Source organism: Dermacentor variabilis, chromosome 9 (genome assembly GCF_050947875.1).
Source record: "Dermacentor variabilis isolate Ectoservices chromosome 9, ASM5094787v1, whole genome shotgun sequence".
NCBI lineage: Eukaryota > Metazoa > Arthropoda > Arachnida > Ixodida > Ixodidae > Dermacentor > Dermacentor variabilis.
The window spans coordinates 108,852,055-108,870,940 of record NC_134576.1 but is presented as its reverse complement, the minus strand read 5'-3'; the positions used below and the strand labels follow the sequence as shown (position 1 = coordinate 108,870,940).

Here is an 18,886-nt window from a genome sequence, read left to right as displayed (position 1 = left end):
GAGAGAGTCTATACCGCACTTTCACATGCACTAAGTTAGGTGCAGGATGTCTATAGTCGGGCACCCAAGTCTGTTGCCGTCAGGTAGCGAAGAAGCGTTCGAACTGCTTTCTGGGCTAAACCAGGAACCTAGTTGTAGCGAAGTAGAGTAGGGGTACGCAAAATGAATGCTCTCGCATTTAGAGTGAAACGAGGCTATATGTAGTCGCCGCCATCTTAACAACATGCTTCGTGCTGTCACCGTCACCATGCGTACGTTCGTAAACGGAGGCCCGATTATTAAGCGGAACATGCACCTGGGCCCTGCGCGAGTCGCACTTAAAACGAGAGTCTATATAGTCAGTACAAGTCTATACTGCGCAGCTTACGGAGCGTGCGCGACTAGTCCGTTTACCGCAACACAGCTCGGCCGCTACCACCCTCGAATACTCACGTTCATCTGACCAATCTTGGGGGTGAACGGCTCGAAGTTGTAGTAGTCGAAGATGGTGCGATTGTCGCTTTTGTCGTGGTTGATCTCCAATCGTACAGGAGCCTCGCCCTTCTTTACACCATTTTCCGTCCAGTCCGCCGCTGAATCCAATCAATCAATCAACCAATCAATCAATCAATCAATCAATCAATCAATCAATCAATCAATCAATCAATCAATCAATCAATCAATCAGTGATGGTTGTGTTGATACATTGGTGTTTATCAATGAAGATACAATGACCAGAAACGACGTATTGGTCTAGCTACTTGAGCACTCTAAATGCAATGCTTTCATATACATCAGCCGATCGTGAGGCTGCGTACAGGCCCATAGAAAGATAACGTGAAGACGGCCTGCTTTGATCGCATAAAACAAGTACAACAAGATGTACAGAGAAGGTAAGTTACGTTCTGACAGATATAGAAGGCATATTTTACAAAACAAGAACACAGGCACACAAGGTAAGTGTGCAGCATGAGTAATAGAATACCGTTGAAGAGTAATAATGAGCTTAAGACCATTTCATTTGAGAATGAATATTAGTGCATTAGAAACGCAGAGGCGGCGCTCTGTCTTTGTCACTTTCGGCTCCAATAACCGAAGGCGAAAAAAATAAAGATTCGGCGTGGGGGTTCGGCGTGCGCCTCCACCGTGCGTGACGTAGCAGTTGTGACGACTTTTAATCAGCCCCAATAACTGGGTCCCGACACCCAGCGCTGCCCACGACGACGACGACGACGACGACGACAACGACGACGACGATGATGATGATGATCGCACACAGGTGACGAAGAGGAAAGACAAACGTATGATGATGATAATAATTACGTAGAGACGAGGAAGAAGTTGCACATTATGGCAGTTCAACATTGTCGTGTATTAGGTTATGTCTACATTATACTAGTTGGAACTAAGCACTGCACTTACTCCGGACGTAGATGTCGTACTGCTTCCCGTTAAAGTTTCCCTGGAAGTGGTTGGTGCTGACTCCGCGCACTGTCGTCTGCTCGACGTATTTCTGAAACGTTTACAAGATTGCCTTCAGATGTACGGCGCGTAGACGAAACACGTATATGCTGGACAAGTACGCCCTTAAGAGGGAGCTTTAGCTCGAGGGCTCCCATCTACATACATGTAAAAGGAGAATTCGTTTTTCTCGGCAACCACCGCACCAAATTTGACGAAGTTTGTTGCCTTTAAAGGAAAAACTTAAAATCTATTGACTGTTGGTTTCGAATTTTCGATTTAGGTCCTTAATTTTTTATTAAAAATTAGCAAAAATCGAAAATTTTCAGGAAATGGAACTATCAAGTTTACAACTCTGTAACTCCGAAACGAAAAACGATAATAGAATTCTGTGAATTGCATCTATTAGTACATCTAAAGCGGACAAAATTGATATAATACACATGAATTTCAAAAAATTTAGTAATATGGAAATATAGCTTTTGCAGAACTTTTGTAAACAGCGTAACAAATTCACGTAAGATATAAAATGACATACCAAATTTGTACGCTTTCGATGGTCTAATGGATGCCGTTTACAGAACTACGATATCTGTTTTTGATGCCGAGTTATGAATTTGTAAACTTCGTTCTTCTATTTTTTCGAACTTCCGAATTTTTGCAAATTCTTTTAACAAAATCCAGGACCTAAATCGAAGTTCCGCTTCCAACAGTCACTAGAATTTAACTTTCTCTCTGACATGCAACAAAGTTCATTCAAATCGGTCTAGGGGTTATCTTAGAAAAACGTTTTTGCGTTTTACGTGTATTTGAATAGGCCGCGTCGGAGTTGGGCCCGAGCTAAAGCTTCCTCTTAAGTGGTTGCTTAACGGCATCATCGATGGAGCTAACGCTTATCCCGCAGGAATTTTTTCTAACAGATCTAACAGACGATCCACCGGCGTTTCGAGCAATAAAACGCTGCTTCGTGCTAACTCGTGTGAAATATTTAATGGGATACTGCGTAACCAAAAGGAAATAAGAAAAAAAGAAGAGTGAAAACAAAAGCCGTCTTGAGCTTTTATTTTTCGTTTTATTTAGTACTGAAGGTTGACAGTTTACCCTCTAGTTGTGGTCAATATTATAGAGAGTACCCTAAATATCTCGGAACTGGTCCTATTATCATCACTCCTACAGAGCGGACGGGCATGCTGCTCTAAAGATGAGCAGGTTTGCAACCTCGACATTCGCCACAACGCAAGTAATTAAGAAGAAAGTAGCAACTGAATTTTATTTAACCCCTCAAAGCTCTAACACCATTTTACACCAATTAAAATTAGAACAACCACTGACGGTACAATCTTACAAGAACACTGAAATGTTATTTGCGTAAAATTATTTTAGCGCAGTGTTTTACGACTTGGTACTTGGTAGACTGAGCTGCCAATAACTCAAAACTCGCTCTAGCGCGTAAAAAAGTAACCTCTGCTTTGCGTTGCAGATCAGAATTATCAGACGCAATTTATGATGTCCGCAGGCGTTGATAACGTAAGAGCGTTCGAATATTAGAAACCTTCAAATAATGAATCGAATGTTGGTCTATTCGAATCTGTCTTCGAATCGAATAGTAACGTACCATACGTAACTACGGACATTTTTCGAATAGATTTCTAATATTTCAAATGGTCAACGGCCGTTATGCGGTCAAGCATAGACTTGGAGCAGAAGTGCGACAACCTTCATCCCGACGACCATTAGCAGACGTAAAACGCGAGACGTTTTCTAGTGGTCCACACTACGGCCACTCAGGGAGCCATACTTTACCGTTTAAACTGACATCATTCCCATTCTCCGAAGAGCCATGGCATACAAGAACAAACTCCATCCCTGTTTCTAATTTTCCATTTGTGCTCTTAATAAGCAAGGCTTCATAGCGTAAGGTGTAATGTCAGAAACTTGTTAATGTTGTTGATACTAGGGTGTGAACATCGTTTTATAATAACGGTAAAAACAACTGCTCATTTTTTTTTTGTTCGAGAGCTATTCCGAAAGTATTCGATATTCCATTCGAGTGGATTCTCTCCTGGCACTGTTCGGTTCGTAGTCGATCCGGTCTCGAAAATCACAGTTTCAACGCTCCTAGAATACCATACGTAGCCCGAAAAGTGAGCACTTCTTTATCTAGTGCGCTGTTTCCAAGAATTATACTTCGAGTCAGCGGTTAAAAAAAAAAAGGAAACATCGAGTAGCGTTTCCCTCCATTTTGAACAACGAAATCAAGTACCCACCATGACGTTGGGCGGAACGTGGAACAGCTGGAACGAAGGACCGACATAGACAGTGTTCTTATCGACGACGGCAGTCTTAGACAGATCCATTATGACGCATACATCGTCTGAAATAATCCGAACAGAATAATCAAATAAAAGCATAGATAGAGAGAGAGAGAGAGAGAGATAAAGAAAGGCTTTAAGATATCACCACATGGAAGCACGCAAAATTATTGCCCAGTCGCTATGCGCAGATAAAACATTAAAAAATATGTTGCCCAATAATAGACGACGAGTGCGTACGTTGTAAGGAGGCGACAGCATTTCAGTGTAAACCGCGCCTCATTATGACACGATTCGTTAGAGCTCTCGCGACACAATTAATAGAGATGTTTCCGTACAAGTTGCCGCGCATTATTCCAAATAAGTACAGATTCTTACTCGATACAGACTGCCCGCGAAATGAACACACGCATAGACAGGGCAGGTGCTGGACAAAGGCAGGAACGCGCAATTGCGATTACGTTACTCGTGATTGATAATATTGTTGTTTTTATTACGTCTTGATTGATGATGTTTAGGGCTAGTGTGATGCTCCGTTGACAAGTCACTGCCCATATTACTGTCCGAGTCCATTGCACGCGAGCGCTCTGACACGGGCCCGTGTGGACTAAACGCGGTGTTCCGTTTTTTCCGTTTATATCTTTCCGTTCAATGACGAAACATCCGGTTAGGTTAGGTTAGGTTATGTTACATTAGGCGGGGTTCTTGCGTTTGGTCCTGATAAAGACATTAAAAAAAGACTATTTTTTATGGCGTTCTGTACGATCCGCTAACCCATATTACGACGTGACAACTGTGTTGCTATGGAAACGGTTGAGCGTCGTATGTATCCTATAAGAACGTCCAGCGCATGCAGAGGCAAACGGACATTCCGTGGAAGCCAAATGGACAAGATTATTCAGGCGCCGCTAACGCTCTGCCGCACATTGAGTCATATCCCACGTACTTTCTTGGAAGCGTCATCATTTGTCGTGCTTTAAACTTACTCCTTACATATCTTCGGGACGTTGGCTTGATCGACAAGCTTCAGAAAGTTCTATATACACGTTAGAACAATTGAACTTCAACTTACATGCCAATACCACGTCCGCTATTTTTTTTTCTTTCACGCCCCATTTCTTTCTCTCTCTCCCTCTCCCTCTCCTAGGGCGTTTCAATCGTTCACCTCCTTCATGCCTAAAGTTACGAGGGTTGATCCAGAAATAATCTTCCCATCAATTTTAAAAATAGACAACATTGTTTATTTTCATAGAAATTTACATCGTTGGAAAGACGAAACTTTGCTCTATTTTTCTGCATAATCGCCGTCTTTTTCTATGCATTTTTGTAGACGGTGCTCCACTTTCTCTATTTCAATGTCGTAAAACTCCGCCGCCAACCCTCTGAGGAAGCGTTTCACCTCTTCCTTGACTTCATCGTCGCTCCGGAAGCGTTGGCCACTCAAATGTTCCTTTAACTTGGGGAACAAGGGATAATCACTAGGCGCGAGTTCTTGACTGTACGATGGGTGGGACATGACAGTCCACCCAAAGTTTTTCAAAAGTTCCTTGGTTTGACGGGAGACGTGAGGTCGGGCATTGTCGTGAAGCAGCGTTACACAGGCTACCTGTCGTCCTCGCCGGCGGTTCTGGATAGCTCGCCTGAGTTTTATTAGTGTTACACAGTAAGTGACTGAGTTGATTGCTGCCCCACGTTCTGTGCAATTGATCAGCAGTATCCCCTTACGATCCCCCCCCCCCCAAAAAAAAAAAATATACACTGGCCATGACTTTGCCAGCAGGAGTTTGTTTGAACTTCTTTGCGACTGGTGACTCTGGGTGACGCCACTGTTTGGATTGTTGTTTCGTTTCGGGAGTGACATGAAACACCCACGTTTTGTCTCCCGTAACAATGGAGTCCGACAATCCTTCCTTATCTTCTTGACACTTTTGAAGAAACTGGCGAGCACAGTCGAGGCGTTTCTTCCTTGTGGTCTGATATCAATAGCCGCGGAACCCATCGAGCACAACACCCGTGATACCCCAATTTTTCAGTCAAAGCTCTTTCCACTGTGCCGTACGAACTCCCAGAAATCTGAGCAGCAAGTTCACGGACGGCGATCGTCCTGTTTTGAAGCACTTCGCGTCGGACCACCTCGATAACCGCCTCCGAAACTGACAGTCTTCCACTCCGTTCTTCATCGTGGACTTCCTTCCGACCGGCACTAAACTCCCCGCACCACTTTCGGACGTGTTGAACGGACGTACACTTGTCGCCATACGCCTCTGTCAACCGACGATGAATACCCACGGGTGCAGTCCCTTTGGCGTGCAGAAGGCGAATTACGGAACGAATCTCGCTCTTGCCGGGATCAACAATGGGACCCTCCACATCGGTCGGCTGCTGAGCCAAGAATGGCGGCGCAGCGAAGCGCGACCGGAGGGAATCGAGAGTGGGGGAACAGCCGCGCGCAGCAGTGTTGGCAGATTTCGCCTCGCACCTTCCCGTGTGGCTGGAGCTCTTTGGGAACCTTATTTCTGGATCAACCCTCGTAATGTATAGGCGACTATGGGGAAGCCGAAAGAGAAAGAGAAGGAGAGAGAAGTGCTTCTTGCGGGGGAAAGGAGGAAAGGCTGGCACTATCTTCTGCAACCCATGCGGGAGCACGGCTCAGCGCCAGCAGGGTGGGGTAGATGGGTGTAAAGGAGAGAGAGGGTAGGAGAGAGGAATGTAGAGGAATCTCCATGTTTGAATAAAGAGCCGTCTCTCTCTCTCTCTCTCTCTCTCTCTCTCTCTCGCTCTCTCTATCTAAATGTGCTCCTAAGCACCATTTCACCGGCACTTTTTTTTTTTTGCACTTTACGAAGTCAAAACGAGCGGCTCCAGTCGTACTCACCGAGGATGGTGACTTCTTCGTTGGTTTCGCGAAAGTAGTACATGTACGACGTAGTTCCTTCGGTGAGAAATTCCATGTAGCCGGTGCCGTCCTCCCGGTTGTGGTACTCCCTGACAAACTCCGACTCATTCTGCGCGCCAAGAACAACAGTCGGATATACGTGAGGACACGCGCTGGACAGTTCTGTCGCTACGAGCAATCAAGCTTCGTTAATTACGCCTCTCTATAGCTGTCCGCGACCGCTCTAATATATGGTAACGAATTTATGCAGTTTCTCCGACTCGGTATAGTCATTTACCGCAACAACGGCAAGCTGTACGAGACCATTCTGTGAAGCACACGCGACCGATCCTTTGAGGCTTTGCGTTTCTTCGGATCAACTTGCCGTGGCAAAGAACGCTGTAAAGGTCGCTCCGTCACGTGGCGGCAGCGCCTTGCAACTAAGTGTATCTCGTGATAATAAGTGACAGACAGAGCAGCTGTTCGCGGGGGTCAGCACAATTTCGTCACTACCGTGTCGCCGCTATCGAACGCTTCATTTTCTTTCTTTCTTTTTTTAATGTACGTTTTGCGTGCTCCCGAGCTGTTGGAGTGTGTACATCTCGCTTTGCTAAGTCTCTCTTACAGATTCTCCGCTTTTAATAAGATACTGCTGATAATGACGAAGTCGAATTTTTTTTAAATCGTGGAACTTCGTTATAGCGAGGGTTTGCTGTACTTGTACTATTGAATCCGAATACCCGCACGGACGCCTGCACTCTCGGTGTCCGCACGACGCACAAAGCATTGCACAAATTGCCAATCCGCCGCTGGTTTTTCATGTCCCGAACAGCTGTTTATGTAAGTGTCGTGATTGAACTTCGCAAAACAGGAATTGTAGTTATGCCGGATCCGCGTATGTAGCTATATTCAGCTCGACCGAGTAATATACACTTTTTTTAATGCGAAGCTTTATATAGGAAGCTGTCAGTATAAGGTTATGCAAAGTCATTTCAAATTTTTAGGTGCACCTTAAAGGACCTTTTTTTTTCTTTGCTGACAAATCCGGCAACAGAATGACACAATCTTAAGTTAGGCGTAATGATGTCTGTCCATACTTATAAATATCATGAAAATATATGCAGTCGTTAATTAATGAAGTTTAGTATAACACTCAGAATTACCAGACCAAACCTAGCTTTTGCGGGGAGTGTGAAGTGATAAGCTAACTTAGGAGTTTTAAAATAGCCAACCTGTATTATCTATATAGTAAGGGTTCATTTAAAGTATAGGCACACTACCATACGACAATTTGTGGGTCCTGGGTCGTCTGGGCACGAGGGCCACGTCACCCGCAACAAAAGTCCGAAGCTCCGCCCCTTTTAGAGGCTAGAGACGCGGCTACCGCGCAACTGGCGCGGAAGACGCACGCTCATTGGTGCAACGATTGCGTTATAAAAGAGGAGGAGGGTAGCGAATCGCTATTGGTCGCCGCTCGACACTCTTCATTGCCGCTCCTGCTCTCGTACTGTAAACACGAAGGCACCAGGTCCCGGCCAAAAGGACATTAAAAGATGTATACCCAAAAAGCCTACTCGATTATACGCTTAAACGAGGAGCCGCCACATAGCGCTTCGCGCAACGGCATTTCCCCTTAAGAGAACTTCGGCTGTTTTTTTTTTTTTTTTACTATGTACAGTCGACTTACCTTTCCGATGTGCGTAACCTCGGCGTCGACACGGAACGACTTGGACAGCACATCCGAGAACCCCTTATAGGCTGGAAAGCGAACGGTGGGCTTGTGTTAACGCCTTTACTCACTGGGCGCGTGATAGTTTGTTCATTTATGACGTAAGCTCTCGGAGAAAAGCGGAGTGGAATAGCTTTCCTTATGACCTTATGGCTGTCCTAGGGCTCTTTACTACTACTACTACTACTACTACTTATTATTATTATTATTATTATTATTATTATTATTATTATTATTATTATTATTATTATTATTATTATTATTATTATAAAATTTGTTGATGCAACATCCTGAGCACCAGTTTAAGATATGAGGGTACCAAATTTCGGTCCCGTCGATTGTGTCCGCTTGTTGTTTTATCATGGTTTACACCAACGCTCCGAATCGTTACAGTAGCACAACGTACCCCCCTGAAATACCTCTAATAAAAAGAGGCATATTGTCCGTGAAGCCGCAGCAAAACGGAACAGAATCGCTGAAGTTTGTTTCCCCGCTGAAGGTCTCTTATTGCGGAGAAGTTAGGTCTGGCAAACGAAGATGGTTTAAGGGACGCTCAATAGGAATGGTAAATTAGATTGATAAAGTCGTCGAAAACTTATCTTTCGGGAATTTCGCGGTAGTATGCTGATTACTAGACGAGGAAAAAGGTCGAAGTTCCACTTACTTTTTTAAAAAGTTTCGCGCGATAACACCGTGCGGCAGTACGTCATCGTGACGTCACGCATTTCGAAGAACTTCATCGCATTCGGGTAGTTGCGATTCGGTAAACGTTCTTGAAGCTTCCTACGTTTAGTCTTTCGTTCTTTTAGAATTCAATACGGTGTTATTTCTACTAATGGAAGATTAACTAAGCCCGAGCAAGCACTGTCGAAATCGATGACGTCACCAGCGAGCTGGTGCTGATTCCGTTCTTGCGTTTTTTTTTGTTTTTTTTTCTGGCTTACCGACCGTCTTCCCGCGATAATAGTGACGTTATTCGATATTGAAAAGCGTAATTTACTGATACAGCTTGATGTATTTTCTCTCCTTCGGCGACGCTAAAGATGCACATCGAGTTAGCCTGCTTTAGTAAACTACAGAAGAGTGGTAATACATAGTTACACTGGAAGCATTGAGCGGGAAGGACGATCGACAAATACAAGACAGGACAAGTCGTGTGTTGAAAGTTAGCGCTTGTCCTGTCTTATCTTTGTCGATCATCCTTCCCGCGCTATGCTTCCAGTGTAGTTAGTGAACTACACTTCTTCAATTCAAGTACGACCACTCTCGCCGCTCTAACAGGCGAAACTGTCGGCGTCGCCGTGAGGTTCCGTATTTACCACCACTACCACGTGTATATGTTTTGCGTCGCCCTGCAGGTGAGTCTGCGTTGCGGTGAAGGGAAAGCTAAGCGGGCGGAGTTTACGCACATGTGTTACTGCGCCAAGTAGTCCGGCAGCGCTGGACAGCGCTATTGGTTTCCCGGAGCAGACGCCGAAACTGCGCAGCTTCCACGTGCGACGGTTTCTCATTTAGCCAAATCGTGGAAAAGAAAACTACAGCATAAGGAAGTCACGTTTAACACTCAACTGTGTATTTTGTTTAGGTGTTTATGTTTATCTATTTCCCGGCCTAAACAAACAGAGATAACAATGCGGCACTTTTCCCAGGGGCGCTCTTACTTGTGCCCGCATGCCTCCCTATGTTGCTTTATCTTGATTGCCGCAAAAAGTTGTCCGCAAATATAGCTGAGGTGTTCGTTCATGCTTCTTGTGAGAGTAGTTTGTTCGCTGCTATCAGTACTTGAAAAGAAATATTTGACAAAAATATATTACCTAGTCTCGAACAGACAATGGCGTAATCTGGCGCTGTCATGAGATGCTAGTTCGTAAACTTTATCTCCATTTCCCGTTTTTTTCTTCTTTGTGGCTTACCAACACGAAAGAAAATGAAGAAAAAAAATGTATCAGCAGTAAAAAGCATAACGAAAAAGTTTTTCTCAGAAATTAGGACTCGGTACTTTCGAATGTTCCTCGTTAGGGTCCCCTTGTACTGTTCGGTTTAGCGCGCGATGGAACACTCACAGAGGGAAATGACTTTGTTTTACGTACGCCTATTGCCGAGTTGTCGGCGCTAGTAGGAGAGGGTGAAATTTCGTTGACACTTACTCGGATTTTGTGCGAAGGTGGCGAGACCGGTGAGCGTCACGCATAATGTTGCCGTGATCCAGAACCGCTGCATCTTGGCTGTATACCTACGAGAAATCGAAAAAAGAAACATACAAAATATGTGTATCCTCCTCACAGTAGGAATGAACGTCATCTGGAGCATGTGTATAGATACACTTATGTACGACCTTGTACAAGCTTGTGGCCATGGCGCGTAATATATATATATATATATATATATATATATATATATATATATATATAGGAATTTCGATTGCTGCGTCTATTTTTCTTTTGTTTTTGCTTTTAATGTAGCGTGCTTGCGTCAGTCATTGGTCGTCTTCTTTGATCTCTGGCAATTCTGTTAAGGCTGCAAAATTTTCTGTTCTTTTTCTTTCTTTCTCTCTTTGCTCTTGCTCACTGAAACGCGCTGACACTGATTTGTTGTTGTTGTTGTTGTTGTTGTTGTTGTTGTTGTTGTTGTTTCTGTGTATCTCATCTCGGGGGATTACTACGGCTGAACGTTAACCGCTTTATGAACTGTCTGTCCGATGGCATTTACAATAGCCTTCAAGTCCCGTGCATCTTCTTTTATTACATCGACGTTGTCCTTTTGCACTGAAATAAATAACTGAAAAAATACATCAACAATTCCAAGTAACGCTGGAAGCAGGTTCCTTCCGCTTATTCCAATATTTCTGCGATGTGTAAGCAATGTTGGCTCGTCGCGATGCCAATATGCCCATAAATGGTGTCCCCACTAGCCGTGCTCCTTTTTTTCTTTTGTATTTGCTTTTAGGGTCAGCGTTCAAAGAACACAGCGCAGTGTGACACCCCCAGATGGATGAACGAGTAAGTGCCACGGGCCCTTTGCGGGACGTATAGTCGAAAAAAAAATTTAGTACAGCGATGGTATTTCTTTGCTTGCTCACTCGAGATGGTCGAGCAGTCTCGCACAGCAGACGACGACACGATATCCAGGGACTCAAGTTGTCTGCCATAGCCTCGGGCCTCTATATATATGTACGTACGTACCGGTTGCTGTCGTTGCTGTCGGTTACTGTCGTGCACTGGATATGTATGAGTCACTGGATATGTGCTTCTAACAGACAACTTCCACACTGCGTACCTGGTGTTGGCACGCGTCCACTCTTGACCCATCACCGAAAATGGTTGTGTCGAGTTGACACGACGGTGTGTTATTGCAGCCTTAAATTTATTTATTTATTTATTTATTTATTTTTACATACTGCAGCCCATCTTGCATCTTGGGCTATAGCAGGAGTGGTGATAACGTCATATGTCGATTGCAGACAAAAAGTTGGTCAGGGGCAACGAACGAACATTTCCGGGCAACGCATTCCAACGTTCGATTGTTGAGGGAAAAAAAAAAGCTATGTTTATCCATGTCACTTCTAGATTGCAGTGACAAAAGATTTAGGTTGTGAGAGCTACGGATGCGGGGAAGGTTCAGCAAGTCTAAAGTATTTATCTAAGCGGGCACATTGTGCAAAGTTAATTAAAGTGTGCAGGAACATTATGCTTTTGTTGTGGCGACGTGTTGCCAGAATTGTTAAGTTGAGATTAGACAGGTTAGCAGAAGGTGAAAAATTTCTTCCCTAGCAACGGTAGATAAAACGAACGGCTTTCTTGTGTACGGACTCAATCTTGTTAATATCGTTTTTATGAAAAGGGTTCCAAACTATAGATGCATATTCAAGGATTGGGCGGATTAGTGTTTTGTATGTTAGCAGTTTAGTTCCTTGAGGAGTCACATGAAGGGTGCGTTGGAGATAGCCGAGCTTTTTTAATTGATTTAGTACATATTATTTCACTATGCTTGCTCCAAGATAAGTTGTGAGAGAATAAGAGTCCGATGTACTCATACTGGGGTAATTTTAGCAGAAAGTAGTTATTGAAAGAGTACGAGAAAACGGGAGGAGTTAAACACGTAGTGAATCCCATTCAAACGGTTTTGGCGAAGTTTATGCTCATCTGCCAGGTGTTACACCATGAGTAGAAGTATGAGAGTGCGTCGTTAAGAACACTATGGTCTTCGGGGGAGTTAATATTGTGGTAGAGGACGCAATCATGGGAGCACAGAGACGTATGTTAGTAATTGTATATTGTGGCAAGTCATTAATGTAATATTAATGTCTGTCGCTCACTATGTTTTCTTATTCTGCCGTCGGATCATAGTACAAAGGAAACGGTTAGTTGAAGCTCCGATTCTTAAACTTGGGTATTAATGAAACTTGGGTAGTTGGAGGAGTATGGCAAAGGCCTTTGTCATGCAGTGGGCGCAGCCAGGCTGCTGCTGCTGCTGCTGCTACTGATGATAATGATGATGATGATGATGATGATGCTGATTATTATTATTATTATTATTATTATTATTATTATTATTATTATTATTATTATTATTATTATTATTATTATTATTATTATTATTATTATTATTATTATGATGATGATGATGATGCGACGCAGCGCCCCATCCGCATCGAGTGTGGTAGCTTGATGGATGGCCGTTGTAACGAAGTTGCAGGCAGGATACAGTCAGTCTCAACTGGTGTGCAATCACTGCAAGGTGTGTACTGTGCCGTGGTATTGTGTTAAGCAGCGAGATTGTCACTTCGAGTGTCTGCTGATGTGTCCGCGGGGTTTCTTGATTCGCGTATTGCACGGGGATGCGCAGAAGTTCACTCGAGAAAGCTATCGTTGACTTTGACAAACAACTTCGACGGCTTCTGCCACCACCCCCATTTTTTTTTTTTAAACGCCGCCCCTCTTCAAAGACAATGCGAGTCTGGATGCCACCGCTGCCCGTATCTTTGCGCGCCTCATTGCTTCTTGCTCACTAGAAATATTTCACGACGCAGCGCAGTATGGCCACACACGATCGACTGATTCACGCTGCTGCGTCGAGGGGAGTCAATGACCGCGCAGGTCTTTTGCTGCATAGCGGCAGAGAAAGAAAGAAAGAAAGAAAGAAAGAAAGAAAGAAAGAAAGAAAGAAAGAAAGAAAGAAAGAAAGAAAGAAGAAGAAACAGAAGAAAGGGGGCGAAAGAACACGTACTGGTCTAGTTATTGCTTCGTCTCCTTTTTTTGTATTTCTTTTACTTTGCGTTTATCGTCTTCAAATAAGAATTTTCTTTAGCTACCTCCTGCCGCCCAATTTTCGGCCTATCCCCCTTAGTGGGTGCGAGCTATGACAGAGGTTCATCATAGTCACCACCACCACCACCACCACTAATAACGTCCTTGACAGACTTCCGACATCTCAGATTTTCCTAGAAAAATAAATGGTGCCCATCACGTTCTTTTAGGTATTCATTACAAGACTGTGTTGCCGCACCCCCCCCTCCTCACCCTCCTCACTAAACATATATTTACAGAGGTCCCGTCTGGTAATCTCTCCGCTAGCTATGCCATTTTTGCGAGGAAATGGAATCTGTCGATCACTATGTTTTATAATTCTGCCGTCGGATCATAGTACGAAGGAAATGGTTAGTTGAAGCTCTGATTCGTAAACTTGGCTTAAACCTAATTGCTCTGGGTCTGCTCTCCCTCGGAGCTTCAGTTCTGAGTTTCAACCGCAAGGACGTTTTTTGGACGCTCTGGGCCACATCATTCTATATACACAACGGTCACCACGCTGATCACAGTTTTCGTTACAATCACTATTGCACTCCTAAAATTCTTTCAGCCCAAATCGTTCCGGCAACCTTTTTTCTTTTTCTGAAGTGTAATAATCTATTCATTCGTTTCGGATTTCTTCCCAAAATATTCCGATTTACTAATTATGCGTTATAGTTCCTACAAATATCAGTGCGTTGAAACCCCCCTATTTTGGCCCGTTCCCCGCTGAGGGTACGGGCCACATATTGGGGGATCATCATCATCATCATCATCATCATCATCATCGTCGTCGTCGTCGTCGTCGTCGTCGTCATTAGACCAAACTCCCACGTAGGCAAGAGCCATGTTTGGAGGCCATAGAAACAGCAACGGCGAATCGGGAGCACTTAGGCGTACTGCTTCTGGAGCGAGATGGTATACTTCATACTGTGCAGGGGCTACGCTAGAAGAGGACGACCGAGTGAGGCACACAAAGACAGGCAGATGGCGCTCCCTCACGGGCATTTGTGTGCCTCGATCGATCCTTTTAGCGCGACCCTGCACAGTATGAATGGGCAGCGTCTGCATAACGATGTGTGGGTTTTTTTAATGTGTTGTTTTTTAAACGTGCCGCAGACCCATCACATCCCGTGCAAAAGCGGGTACATGGGCAGCTTTCTTTTTTATTTCTACAAGGATAGCGCAATAACTTTCGATAATTATTAACGACGTTATAATTTCATGCTGAGCGCTAAATATATTGGACGCTGTTTACAAAGGAATCAAGAAATGGAACAGGCAACATAATGGACTCTGCTTTTGAATATGAAAATGTGCATATATTAAAGGTTGCGGTTATGTGCATTAGTAGAGTACGAATACATTTGCGGTGCTAGTTGGAGTTGTGGAAGGCGTTTACGCAGACGAGCTTATTAAAGCTTCATACATATTGACACGTGTACTTATCTTATCTTTAAAAACTTTGTCTTACAGAAAAGAACGTGCCTGTTTACTGGCGGTTTCTCCTGATAAAGTGTCTTGCACTCGCGCTGTCGATATTCAGTCCCTCTCAACTTTCTCGACGTTGCAACGTCATTTCGGCATGAATTCAGTTTGGGAGGTGAAGAACATCATTCATTCATTCATTCATTCATTCATTCATTCATTCATTCATTCATTCATTCATTCATTCACCGAGTTTAATATTTTTAGACGAATTGTAGAATAAAAAAAAAGAACAAGCTGGGGCATTACGTGTCAAAAATACGGTATGATTATGAGGCACGCCGTGGTGGGGAACTCCGGGTTCATTCCGACCACGTGGAGTTGCTTGAGGTGCACCCAATGCACCGTCCTAGGGTAGTAGTAGCGGTAGTAGCAAACGACTTTATTGGGGTCCTGAGTAGCTAAGAGGGGGCCTGCAGGTCCCTACACAGCCGTTGGCTAGTCCCATGTCGGAACGTAGAGGTCATGCCTTTCCGCTCGATCACGGGACGGTCCTAGGGTATTTTTTTTTTCGCCGTCATCGAAATGCGGCCGCGGGATTCGATCCCGCGCCGTCGGGCTTAGTAGGGCAACACCAAAGCCACCGTACGCCCCACGACGGGTACTGCGGAAAAGAGAGCGAAACTGTCGGTGATAAGCGACACACATTGAGCCTAATAGGAAAAACAATAACGCGACGGCATTCTTGTTTCTCAGAGATACTTGTAAATGACTCGCAATCATTCCCATGGCAAAAGTGCGCCCTGCACCGAGGATTTGGGGGTGGTTGCAGTAGGGCTGCATCAACTCAACAGAAGTTAACGAAAGAAAACTGATGCAAAAGTCGCTTTTTTTTTTTTTGCGAAACGACCCGCCGCCGTAGCTCGCTGTCTATGGCGTCGCGCTGTTGAGCTTGAGGTAGCGGGTTCGAAGCCGGCCACAGCGGCCGCATTTTGATGGGGGCGAAATGAAAAAAAAAAAAAAAGAAACGTTCGTGCACGTAGAGTTAGGTGCCCGTTAAAGGCGGTGAAGCTTAACCCGGAGTCCACCACAACGGCTTGCGTCACCGTCGGATCGTTGTTTTGGCATCATCATCATAATAATCATCGTCATCAACAACAACAACAACATCGTCGTCGTCGTGGTCATCACCGTCATCAGCCTATTATTATTTCGATTGCAGGACGAAGGCCCCTCCCAGTTATCTCCTATTACCCTTGTCTTGCCCTAGCTGATTCCAGCCCTTGCGCCTGCACATTTCCTAATTTCATCAGCCCACCTAGTTTCTTCTGCCGCCTTCGACTGCGCTTCACTTCCCTTGGCCACCCATTCTGTAACTCTAATGGTCCACGGGTTATCTGCTCAACGCATTACACGGCCTGCGCAGCTCCATCTTTCTTTGTCTTTTTTTTTTTTTGCCTCTTAATGTCGACAAGAACATCCGCTATCGCCGATTCCCCTCTGATCCACCCATCGTTATTTTCATATCTGTTAACATTGCTACTAACATTTCATGCTCGCTGTTTTAATTTTCAATTCCTGCGATTGGAAGCCTAGTACCGAGGCCCTATAGCGGAAAGTGTGGCAGGGCTGCGTCAACTCAATCCAATTCGACGAAACGAAATTTGCAGAGCTCTTTTCTTTGAGCCGCAAATACGGCGGCAAAAGCAGAAGATAAGAAAGAAACAGATTAGACGTATTTCAGCCTCTTGCAGATGTAAGCTGCAATGCAAAGACGGGATTTGATGACGTAGGCTGCAACGCCATCCTGTCACGGGAGCGGCCCCAAAGCGTAAAACAAAAGAGCGGCTCGAATTCACGCGGAACTCTTGAGTTCTAATCGGAACAGAAACGGTGAGGCAATACGCGGCATTGACGCCCCGCGATTATGTATCCGTGGCTGCGATATCTCGTCTCTTTTGTTTCCTTATCTACATTGTGTGGAAGAGGGACGCGGGATCGAGATGGATTGGGGGTCGGTACACCGTGTTCGCCATTGAAGCCAACAGTCCAGTGAAGTAAGAGGAGGGGGTAAAAAAAAAAGTTGAAAGTTACATTCTGGGGGTGTTACGTGCCAAAAAAATCACGATACGATTACGAGGCCCGCCTTAGTGGAGGAAACTCCGGTATAATTTTGACTACCTCGAGTTCTTTAACGCGCGCCAAATGCACGATACACGTGGGCCTTTTTTTTTTTTTTTTTGCTCTAATCGAAATGCGGTTGAGATATAACCCCGCGCACTTGGGCTTAGCATCGCAACGACAAAGCCACTACGCCACCGCGGCGGGTCGAAGTAGTAATCGAAAATTCGCCCGAATCGTCGTCTCCTAACTTGAAAAAGGAAACGTATTGTTCGATTTTGCTTTCGCAATCTGTAGGATTTATTTAATTAGAGCTCTATAAAGATAAACGTTGATGAGGTGCAACAGGCCACCGACGGGGCTTCGAACTCACGGCGTATGCATGTCATGCTGATAACATAGTCGCATTTGAGTTTAGGTGCAGGTGACGCACTGTCCAATTAATAAAATTAACCGCACTGTTTCGTGACACAAAACGGGACAGTGAAGATGTGTGTGTGTGGGGGGGGGGGGGAGGCAGGATAACCTCGCCCTGCGCAGTTGGATTTATTTGTTTATTTCTACAAAAGCTTCGGTGGCATAAATCTGTAGCAATGCCGTGCAACAAAACCCTGCTCTGATTCTCTCCCCCACCCGCTTTACCCCATTGGGTAGGAACAGGCGTGGGGGAGGAGACTGAGTTATCATAATAAGCACTGCCAAGTAAAGTAGCTGTTGCACTGACGAAGGCACGTCCTCTTATCGAAAAGAAAAGAAACACTCCAATGACATCCCTCGTTCGATCACTACATAGCATCACTAAAAGAACGCTTTGGCCGCTTATAGTCTTTTACAGAGAAGCTGTATATGGCTAGCCGATTCGTCCGTCTGTCCGTCTGTCGGTCGCCTGTACGTCGAAAACTCCTCCGGCGCAACCCCCCGCGCATGCGCGAAAAGAAAGAAAGAAGGAGAAAAAGAGGCGCGCGATTAGCCAACGCCACCTAGATAGCACAAGGCCTGTTTACTCCGATCCACGACGTCACGCTACCTAGCCCGAAATTTCATTTGTCAAGGCTGGCGTGATAAAAGCGGCGACGTCAAAATCACTGTTGCCTACTCGGGAGCATCCCCGTTAAATTCTATGGCAGTCGGACCAGGTAACATGACGTCATGGATCGGAGTGAAAAGGCCTTGAGCTATCTAGGTGCTGTCTGTTTAGTTGCGCCAGTAGCAACGTCGTTGCTCTCCGTCGGAGCCGAGTGCGCGCGCATCAGTTTCTCTCCGGCTCGCATATGGGTAGGCCACGCGTCATACGTACTCCTGAGGAGCAGGCAGCTTTCGATCAGCAACGCCGCGAGCAGAACCGGGGACGAGCTCGTCTACGCCGTGCCGATGCTGTAGGCCGGGCAAAAGAACAGGCTCGTGCAGCCGAGCGCAAGCAGCAACTGAGTACCGATGATCGGGCAGCCTACCAAGCCGTCGTTTAATGAACCGTCGGGATTTACCCAGTGATAAACACCGGGGCAGCACGTTCCAGCTTCGCAGGTTAACCATCTGTACGAAGTGCTCGGGCGGTGATTTTTGCACCTGTTTTTTTTCACAATCACTTACAACTTCAGTACAGCTACCTACCGCAAATTAAGAAATAAAGAAAGCAGTTTCTGCGAAGCCAGAGTAGGGTATCGTAGCTATTTGTGAAGTCGTCGGTAGTATACAT

At 45.0% G+C, this 18,886-nt stretch overlaps 1 protein-coding gene across 1 annotated transcript in view; it reads right to left on the bottom strand.

Annotated features, from left to right (window-relative positions):
• Positions 1–18,886, bottom strand: part of LOC142557261 (uncharacterized) — a 57,937-nt gene that overhangs the window by 33,206 nt on the left and 5,845 nt on the right. Inside the window, exons 2-7 of the mRNA XM_075668972.1 lie at positions 10,504–10,589; positions 8,315–8,385; positions 6,628–6,757; positions 3,708–3,814; positions 1,402–1,492; positions 433–572 (exon numbers count right to left, since the gene is read on the bottom strand). Of these exons, the coding sequence (XP_075525087.1) occupies positions 433–572; positions 1,402–1,492; positions 3,708–3,814; positions 6,628–6,757; positions 8,315–8,385; positions 10,504–10,576 (612 nt within the window). The 5' untranslated portion in view covers positions 10,577–10,589. The remainder of the gene's footprint in view (positions 1–432; positions 573–1,401; positions 1,493–3,707; positions 3,815–6,627; positions 6,758–8,314; positions 8,386–10,503; positions 10,590–18,886) is intronic.